We start from the raw sequence: 10,442 nt of genomic DNA, 5'->3' as shown, positions 1-10,442 counted from the left end.
AACAAAACAATTTATAAAAATAAATAAACTCAAAAATTTCATCTATATTACCACAGGCAAAGGTAAAAACTGGCACCATACAAGAATTAGGCAAAATAACAATTTCATTAATAGAATAACTCCAAAATTATCACCGACAGCCAAAAAAGATCAAGAAGTGAATGCAGATTACGCCAACCACAGATTCCACAAAGAATACTTCGAATGGAACTATAAAGCAATAGACTATGATCTAACCAGATCATTCGCATATAAAAACCTAATGGCCCTTATCCTCCACAACATTTGGATTTGGATTTGCAATCAAATATACAGTGAAGATCCTTTAACAAATGAATCACTATCATACAGCTCCCTTCTAAAGAAATGGCACAAATTGGCCACTCTAGAATACATCAAAAAAGCAAAAGATCTGAAAAACTTATCAGCAAAAGACCATAATAATTTCAAAGATCCTAAGATCCTTCTCACCTCAACGATCAAGCTAAGAAAAACAACAGCTAATTACTATTGTATTCCAGAATCATCTCTCCCAAATATTATATCTTTTGATCAATTCATATGATTAAAATAACCCTTCAGCTTAAATGATAAGCCTATAAATAAATATTAAATAAAAACTCGTATTAACACAGATGGACATATATCAATCTTGTTAATCCAATATTAAAAAAAAAAAAAAAAAAAAAAAAAAAAAAAATAAATCGTACAAGCTACTCTAGAATATATAAAAAAAGCAAAACATTTAAAATTAACTCATTCAAAAGATCCGAATGATTTCCTGGAACAAATAATTTAAATTCAATTACTAATCTTATTATTTAATTTTAAATACTAACATTTTTAAAAACTGGATATCTTTTTTAAAAATTGATAATAGTAATAATAACTGCACTACATTTTAAAATTAAATTCTTTATTAGAAAATTCAAACTAAAAAAAGGAATGAATTCTTTACATTTCAAAAATTATAATTCATTATTAAAATATAATGGATAAACTAAGATTAATCAGTATTAAAAAAAAAAAAAAAAAAAAAAAAAAAAACGGATAAAATTCTTCCGATTTTGAATTAGCTGGTGTTTACCTATTTATTTTTCGGATATCATATAACTATGGATCGATTTTTATGATTTAAAATCTGGAAATATATTGTAAAAACAAAGTAATATTAATTACCCTCCAACTTAATAATATTTATACATTAATTTTATTAGTATTATTTTTATTATCATTAACTATTATTATTATTATTATTACTATTATTATTAACAACTAAAAAAGGGTGAAGTAAAGCTTCAGAAGCAGTAATTCTAGTTAATGGATTAGGATCTAAACAACGTTCTAATAAATCATACAACTCTACAGGGACATCTTGTTTATCACAACTTGATTCACTTCTTAGTCTTCTAGATAGATCTCTCCAAGGTGTTGGAGGTATTGAATGAGAGATTGAAATTTTCTTCTCTAAAAGATGAGCGATATCAACGATTTTCTTTGTACCAATGATTGAAACTATCTCTGCTAGACTTGTCATATCATCAGGAGAAATGAAAAATGGATATCTACCAGAGATCATACATAATAAAATTACACCAACTGACCAAATATCAATTGCTGTAGTTTGTTTATTATATTTTAATAATACTTCTGGTGCTCTAAATCCTCTTGTACCTGCTCTTGGTGCTGGTTGTGGTCTTTATTAAAAAAAAATTAAAAAATAATAATAATAAAATAAAATAATCAATATTAATTTAACTTTTTTTTTTTTTTTTTCAAAAAATTAAATATCAATACTTTACTTTGGATCATTTCTTAAATTTTTTGATTTATTTGAAGAGGATGATGATGATGAAGTAGTATTTGAAGTTGATGAAGCATTTGAAGTTGTTGTACCATTTTCGTTAGTTGATGGTAATATTATTTCTTCTTGGCTATTATTACTATTATTATTATTATTACTATTATTATTATTATTATTATTATTATTATTATTATTATTATTATTATTATTACTATTATTATTATTATTATTATTACTATTACTATTATTCATATTTATAAAATTATTGAAATCATTATTGCTATTATTTCCATTAAAATTATTATTGGTATTATTATTATTATTATTATTATTATTATTTGAATTTGAATTTGAATTTGAATTTGAATTTGAATTTGAATTTGAATTTGAATTTGAATTTGAATTTGAATTTGAATTTGGCATTTCTTGAGCCAAACCAAAATCAATTAAAAGAAAAGAATTATTTTTTATAGAATATAAAAAGTTTGTTGGTTTTACATCACGATGGCAAATATTATTTTGATGAATATGACGTAAGGAATCGAATAGAGCGTATAGATAATGTTTAATATTTTCATTTGACATTTGAAAAAAGTAATCTTTAAAAGAATCGTGCTCAAAGAAAGGTAGAATCAAAGTCACTTGATCTTTGTATCTTAATGCACCAAATAATGCTGAAACATTATAATGACCACCAACTCTTAATAGACTATGAATTTCATTTAAAATTCTTGCAGGTGATGAAGTTGGTGCAACACGTTTCAATGCTACAATTAAACCAATATTTGGACCATCGATACAAACTGATTTATAAACACCACTAAATGTACCTTGTCCAATCTTTTCCAATATCCTATATTTACCAACTATCTCTGGATATTCTGAATCTGTATATTCTGTTGGTTGACTTAATAATTCCTTTAAATCATTTCTACTACTATATATACTATTTTTTAACAAAAGTTTAATATCATTTGATTGTTGTTGTTGTTGTTGCTGAATAGTATTATTATTATTATTATTATTATTATTATTATTATTATTATTATTATTATTATTATTATTATTATTATTATTATTATTATTATTATTATTTACAGTTAATTTTTGATTTGATGTTTTTGTTTTTGAAACTTTTGTTGTTTTTTTATTTACATTAATTACAGATTGTTGTGGTTGTTGTTGTTGAAGTTGTTGTTGTTGTGGTTGTGGTTGTTGTTGTTGTTGATTCTTTGTTTGGCTCCTTTTATTGTTTGGGTTATTATTAGTATTAGTAGTATTATTATTATAACTATTATTGCTATTATTATAATTACAATTATTATTATTATTATTATTATTATTATTATTATTATTATTATTATTATTATTATTATTATTATTACTACTACTACTATTAGTATTGATTGGCTTTGAGTTATTGTTTTGATTTAATATATTAGTATGGCTATAAATATTTTGTGGATATTGTTGCAGTGGTTGTTGTAAATTATAATGATGAGATACTATTGGTGTAGGAGCAGTTGAGAAATGGATATGAGATGTTGATTGCTGTTGTTGTTGCTGTTGCAATTGTTGTTGCTGTTGTAATTGTTGTTGTTGTTGTTGTTGTTGTTGTTGTAGTTGTTGTTGTTGTTGTTGTTGTAATTGTTGTTGTTGTTGTTGTTGTAATTGTTGTTGTTGTTGTAATTGTTGTTGTTGTTGTTGTAATTGTTGTTGTTGTTGTAATTGTTGTTGTAATTGTTGTTGTTGAAGTTGTAATTGTAATTGTTCAAATTTAGTTGGAGTTGAATTAAAAGAGCTATTATTACTACCATTATTATTATTATTGTTGTTGTTGTTGTTTAATCTATAGCTACTATCAATTGAAGAGTTTAAAGATGGTGAATTTGTAATTGATAATGATGGTAAATGTACAGGTACTTTAAAAGTTGGATCATTGAAATGAATTGGTGATGCATTCATTGAAGCAGGTGACCTAGATTCAATGAATGATCTGTTATCACTATGATGGTTTGGTGAATTTATAAACAAATGACTAGATGTATTAATTGCTCCATTACTTGTATTTAAGTTATTACTATTAGTACTATCATTAATATAATTGTTACTATTATTATTATTATTAATATTAATATTAATATTATTATTATTATTGTTATTGTTATTATTATTATTATTAGTATTATTATTAAAAAATGATTGTGGTGAAGTTGGTGGATGGAATGAGGGTGGTGATAAAGGTTTAAAATAGTTTGGTGGAATTTGAGCATATCCCATTAAATTAGGTCCACCATTACTACTACCACTACTACCTAATGGTGGAAGATGTTGTGGCAGTTGCTGTTGTTGTTGTTGTTGTTGCTGCTGTTGTTGAAACATATTTGTATTAAAACTATTAAATGATATAGGTAATGGTTTTATTGGATATTGTTGATAAACATTAATATGAGCTAAATGATAATTATTACTGCTATTATTTTTATTATTATTATTATTATTATTATTATTATTATTATTATTATTATTATTATTATTATTATTATTATTATTATTATTATTATTATTATTATTAGTATTTATATTATTATTATTTATATTATTATTATTACTATTATTAAAGCTACTATAATTATTATTAATATTATAACTACTACTACTACTATTATTATTATTATTATTACTGTTTTTGTTGTTGTTGTTGTTGCTATCCCAATTCATTACTTTTTATAAAAATGAAATAATAAAAAAAAAAATATAAAAAAATAAAACAAAAAAATAATAAAATTTTAAAATAAAAATTAAATTAAATAGAATATTGATAATGTAATATAAATTGTTTGTACTGTTTATTAATATAATATTGGTCCATGAATGAGTGTGTTTTTAAACACACAACACCCAAAAATTCAATAGAAATTTTTTTTTTTAAAAAAAAAAAAAAAAAAAAAAAAAAAAAAAAAAAAAAAATATAGGTGGTTAAAATACCAACTTTTTTTTTTTTTCTTTTAATTAATAATCTACATGTTTTAAATAACTAATCGTGATAATTTTTATAAATTATTTATAATAATAATTAAAAAAAAAAAAAAAAAAATAACAACGATACAAATAAACTAATTTTAAAAAATAAAATAATAAAAATATAAAAATGGAATTAAAAATAAAAAAATAAATAAAAAGAAAGTTAAAATAATCAAATAAATCCTTACATCCAAAAAACAAATTCTTTAATTAAACAATGGGCTGGTTTAATTAATCAAGTTAAATAAAAACTTTTAAAAATAAAAATTATAAAAATTATAAAAAATAAAAATAACCAGACAATCATTTTTTTGAAATCAAATTCTGGTTTTAATCATAAATATTTTTATTTTTTTTTATTTTTTAATTAAAATTTTTTTTTTATTCATAAATTAAATGGTAAAATAAAATAAATAAAAAGACACTTTTGGTTTGTAATGTTATATATTTTTTTTTTGTTTTTTGTTTTTTTTATATTTATTATTCCCAACCAAGTTTAGTGGAATTTGGTCAAAAATATTTTAATTTTTTTCCTTTTTTTTTTTTTTTTTTTAACCATTCTTAAACGGTAGGGTACATCAGTGTGTGGACTGTATCTCAATCAAACTAATGATGTCGAATGAGTCCAAATGTTTGTATTATTATTATTTATTATTATTATTATTTATTTATTATTTATTATTGTTTTTATTATTAATTATATCGTAAAATTTTGGCTATTAAGCCAAAACAATTTATTATTATTATTGTTATTATTTTTTATATTAAATCACATTACTATAAATTATTGATTACAACTTCTTTTTTTTTTTTTTTACTTTTTTTTTTTTTTTTTTTTTTTTACCTGTTTTTGTTACAATGGGTAGACAAATAAACTTAAAATAAAAATTCTTTTTTTTTAAGATACCAATTTTCTTAAAATATCACCAAATACTTCAATCTTTGGTTTATCTTTTTGTTGAGGAGTTGGAGGTAATGGTGTTTGTGGTGGTGGATGTCCATTTTGCTGTTGTTGTTGTTGTTGTTGTTGTTGTTGTTGTTGTTGTTGATTTTGTTGTTGATTTTGTTGTTGATTTTGTTGTTGTTGTTGTTGCTGTTGTTGTTGTTGCTGTTGCTGTTGTTGTTGTTGCTGTTGTTGTTGTTGTTGTTGTTGTTGTTGTTGTTGTTGTTGTTGTTGTTGTTGTTGTTGTTGTTGTTGTAAATGTTGTTGTTGTTGATTAAGTTGTTCTAAAACATGATGATCTTTTAATGGTGGGAAATTAAAAGAGAATGATTGTTGTAAATTTGGAGGAAAAGCAGAAGGACGTACATAAGATTGACCAATAGATGGTGGTCTTGGCATTGTACCTGATTCATCGTTTGCAGGCTTTGGATTAACTGAGCTTAAACCAAGATAATGACAAATTGGATTACATTGATGAGTTGAAAAGAATCTTTTAATGCCTTCAATACCTAAATTTCCTTTACCAAATCCTTGACCATCAGCGGAATGAATTTGGGGGTCAGTGTAAACATCGCCAACACCTTGAATATCGACTACAATCAATTGACAACCAGAATCCTCATATGAGAAATGACTAAAAGCCTGTGGTGTATTTCTATCGTAATCATTTTTGTAACCAAAGTTATTGTTATGCTTTTCATATTTACCCTCTATAAAGTATTCGACCGCACAGAATGGTTTACCTTGACGCTCTACCAACTCCATTACGAATGCTGGTACGAAATCAATCTTTTTAGGTGGACTCTTTAAATTGAAACGTTCGGCAATCTCTTTGGAATAGGTTTGCATTTCAACGTCTTTAAAGTATACCATTCTATCTTCATTGGAATCTTTAAATAATTTTGCAACCATTTGTGATGATGGTCCCTCTGCTGAAAGATCCTTCATTCTGAATGCTTTTCTCATAGCACCCTCTGCAAAGGGAGTTGGCTCTGTAATTACAATGGTAGCTGTTTGAACCCATTTACCAAGTTTTGCATCAAATCTATGTCTAATTACTCTTTCAGTTCCTGTTAATCTTGCATCTGGAGTTGGTGATGATGATGATGGTTGTGGTATTGGTTGTTGTTGTTGTTGTTGTTGTTGTTGTTGTTGTTGTTGTTGTTGTTGTTGTTGTTGTTGTTGTTGTTGCTGCTGTGGAACTGTAGGACCATTTTGTTGTTGAGGTGGATGTGGTTGTGGTACTTGAGCAGGTGCAGAAACTGGTAAAACAGGTTGAGGTGGTTGAGGTGGTTGTTGGTGTATTGGTGATGTTGTTTTAGTTAAATTATCAATGATTTGTCTTCTTCTATGTTCAAATTCTTCCTTATCCATCATATTCATATCAAATAGTTTTTTTAAATTTAAAACCTCCAATACACTTTGATCTTCATCAGTACTACTTTGAAGTGGTTGTGGTGATTGTTGTGGAATTTGTGGTTGTTGTTGTTGTACTTGTTGAAATATTTGTTGTTGAAGTGGTTGTGGTTGAATTTGTTGAGGTGATTGTGGTTGATTGCCAACATTTGGATAAACTTGATAACCTTGTTGATTCATATATTGTGATGACGAGTGTTGTGGTTGTAAAGGTATTGGTGAATGATTAACAGATTGAAGTGGTGCTGATGATGATAAATTAATATGTTGTTGTTGTTGTTGTTGTTGTTGTTGTTGTTGTTGTTGTTGTTGTTGTTGTTGTTGTTGTTGTTGTTGTTGTTGTTGTTGTTGTTGTTGTTGTTGTTGTTGTTGTTGTTGTTGTTGTTGTTGTTGTTGTTGATAATGTTGTTGCATTTGTTGTTGTTGTTGTTGTTGCATTTGAAGTTGTTGTTGTTGTTGTTGTTGTTGTTGTTGTTGTTGTTGTTGTTGTTGTTGTTGTTGTTGTTGTTGTTGTTGTTGTTGTTGTTGAATATACATTTGTTGTGGATGTTGTCTAATGTTATTACTGTTCAATTGTAAATTATCAGTGAATGGATTGACAGGTATTGGCGTTATAATGTGATTATTTTGATTGGTAGAAGTTGGGGTTGGTAAAAATGGATTTGGTGATGGGGATGGTGAAATCATTACGTTATTAGTATTGTTGTTATTATTATTATTTTGATTATTTTGATTATTTATAATATTGATATTGTTACTACTATTAATATTATTAGCTATGGTAATATTTGAACTACTGTTAGTACTACAAGCGCTTGACGTTGAACCGCCTATATTTAAGTTTGAAAAGTTTAGCATACCGTTATTTAAATTGTTATTTCCATTGCATGAATTATTTAAACTATTATTTGGGGCGGAACTCACACCACCGCTATAGTTAAAAGATGGTGATGGAGAAGGTGATGGAGTTAAAAGTGTTAAGGAAATTGACGCCAGGTCTCCATTACTACCATGATTAATTGATGATGTTGAATGATGACGATGATGTTGAAGATGGTGTGGATGTTGATGTGGTTGTTTCTCTTCTACGAATGGATTATTATTATTAATTTGTTGTTGCTGTATTTGATTAAATTGTGCCAAAGGACTATTATTACCATTTTGTTGTTGTTGTTGTTGTTGCTGCTGCTGTTTATGATGTTGTTGTTGTTGATGGTGATGATGGTTATGTAGATCTTCGTGTTTATCTAAAATTGAAACTAATGGTTCACTATTACTATTATTATTTGAAGTAAATGGATTCGAAATTGGTGATTGTTGTTGTTGTTGTTGTTGTTGTTGTTGTTGTTGTTGTTGTTGTAGTTGTTGTTGTAGTTGTTGTTGAAGCTGTAGTTGTTGTTGTTGTAGTTGTTGTTGTGTTGTTGGTATGTCAATTAAATGTACTTTAAAATCTGAACTATGATGTTGTGGTGATAAACTATGTGGTGTCCCCGAAGGAGAAGGTGATTTTGATTGAGTTGGATGACTCAGTATATCAATTAAACTATTTCCTGAACCAGAAAGTTGCTGATTTCCATTAGTATTTTGATATTCACCAGATTCACTAAATGTTTTAATTGGTGAAAATGGATCAAATGGTACCTTATTATTATTATTAGTAGTAGTAGTAGTAGTTGTTGTATTATTATTATTATTATTATTATTATTTTGTGGTATGCCACCACTAAATTTCAATGGGTTACCATTATTACCATTATTATTATTATTATTATTATTATTATTATTATTACTATTGTTTACAGGTGTAGGATTAAAACTTATTAAATCATCAATTAAATGATGTCTACCCGGTTTTGGAGAAGATCGTGGTGAATTAAATGGAGAAAATCCTTGTGATTGTGGTTGGGGTTGGGGTTGGGGTTGGGGTTGGGGTTGTGATTGAGTTTTATGTACAATTGGTATACCAATATCATTACCATTGTAATGATTATTGTTATTATTATTATTATTGATATTATTGAGAGATATATTGTTCATGCCATTACTGATATTATTAATATTCGAAAAGTTATTTATTATATTATTATTATTATTTATATTATTATTATTATTATTATTTATATTATTATTATTATTATTTATATTATTATTATGATTACTATTATTATTTATATTATTGACATTACTAGTATTATTATTATTTGGAGAAGAAAAACCGTCAGAAGTTGATAAAGAAGAAGTCCATCTTTTTTCTATATATTTTAAACGTAAAAATGATTCTAAATTTGGATCTTCAGGAGGAGGCATAACAATATCCATTGGGGTCCATCTTGCTAACCAAAATTGTTTTGATACTAAATTACCAATTGATTGTAATCTTGATATATCTTCTTCAGAGAATGAACTACCCATTATTGGTCTAACTTTAAATCCTAGAGTGCTTAAAAAATGTGCGCATGTTGGGCATATAAAAACTCCTAATTTAATGCAAACATATGGAACATTCTAAAATATAAAAAAAAAAAAAAAAAAAAAGTTAATAAAAAATAATAATAAAAATAATTAAAGAAAGAATTAAAAAAAAAAAAAAAAAAAAATTCGCACAGGGGACAGCGGTTAGGAAAATTTGCATCCATTTTTTTTTTTCTTTTGAAAAAGCAAAAACTTTTTTTTTTTTTTTAAAAAAAAAAAAAATTTGAAAAAAAGGGTGAAAAAAGAGAGAAAATGATAATAATAATAAATAATATGAAAATATGTGTATACTTACAGCAGAATTACATTCTGCACAACATTGATTATTTGGATCTTGAAAGAGTGATCTTAACAATCCATAATTTGGGTCGCTTGGTACTGGTTGCATTTTTTTTTTTTTTCTATTCCCAAAAAAAGACGATAAATCTATTTTTTTTTTTTTCTTTTTTTTTTTGTTTTTTTTTTTGTTTTTTTTGTCTTGCTGTTTATTGAAAAAAAAAAAAACAAATTCCTATTTCTTCACTTTAATTGAAATCGTTTCCGAGATTCTTTTATTCTTTATTTGATGAAAACAATTCAAGTATATAGTTGCCAGTTCTAATTGGGTTGATTATTTTTTTTTTACTATTTAATTTCTTTTATTTTTTTATTATTTTTATTTAAAATTTCTTTTTGAGTGTGCACACTATTTTGTTTATAGGTGAAATTAATAAAATTAATAAAAACTAAAGGTGGTTTAAGGAGTAATTGAATATACGGGAAGTATTGTTTTAAATGTTAATA

General features: G+C 25.4%; 3 protein-coding genes across 3 annotated transcripts; 1 reads left to right on the top strand and 2 right to left on the bottom strand.

Annotated features, from left to right (window-relative positions):
- On the top strand, positions 1-565 carry DDB_G0292198 (hypothetical protein; the record flags this gene model as incomplete). Its single annotated transcript, XM_629868.1, has 1 exon — positions 1-565. A coding segment is annotated over one exon (565 nt), but the record flags the coding sequence as incomplete, so codon positions are not given.
- A 669-nt stretch (positions 566-1,234) lies between these two features.
- cdc7 (CDC7 family protein kinase) lies at positions 1,235-4,525 on the bottom strand (the record flags this gene model as incomplete). The annotated part of the gene is made up of 2 exons (XM_629867.1): positions 1,235-1,697; positions 1,803-4,525. The coding sequence occupies 2 exons, from the start codon at positions 4,523-4,525 to the stop codon at positions 1,235-1,237; spliced, it is 3,186 nt and encodes a 1,061-aa protein (XP_629869.1).
- Positions 4,526-5,726: 1,201 nt separating this feature from the next.
- On the bottom strand, positions 5,727-10,047 carry ak1 (Alpha kinase family protein; the record flags this gene model as incomplete). Its single annotated transcript, XM_629866.1, has 2 exons — positions 5,727-9,692; positions 9,955-10,047. 2 exons carry the CDS (start codon positions 10,045-10,047, stop codon positions 5,727-5,729), a joined length of 4,059 nt encoding a protein of 1,352 aa, XP_629868.1.
- Positions 10,048-10,442: the final 395 nt, after the last annotated feature.

This window comes from Dictyostelium discoideum (genome assembly GCF_000004695.1).
Source record: "Dictyostelium discoideum AX4 chromosome 6 chromosome, whole genome shotgun sequence".
Taxonomy (NCBI): domain Eukaryota; phylum Evosea; class Eumycetozoa; order Dictyosteliales; family Dictyosteliaceae; genus Dictyostelium; species Dictyostelium discoideum.
The sequence above is the reverse complement of the archived record's forward strand: the minus strand, read 5'-3'. Positions and strand labels throughout refer to the sequence as shown.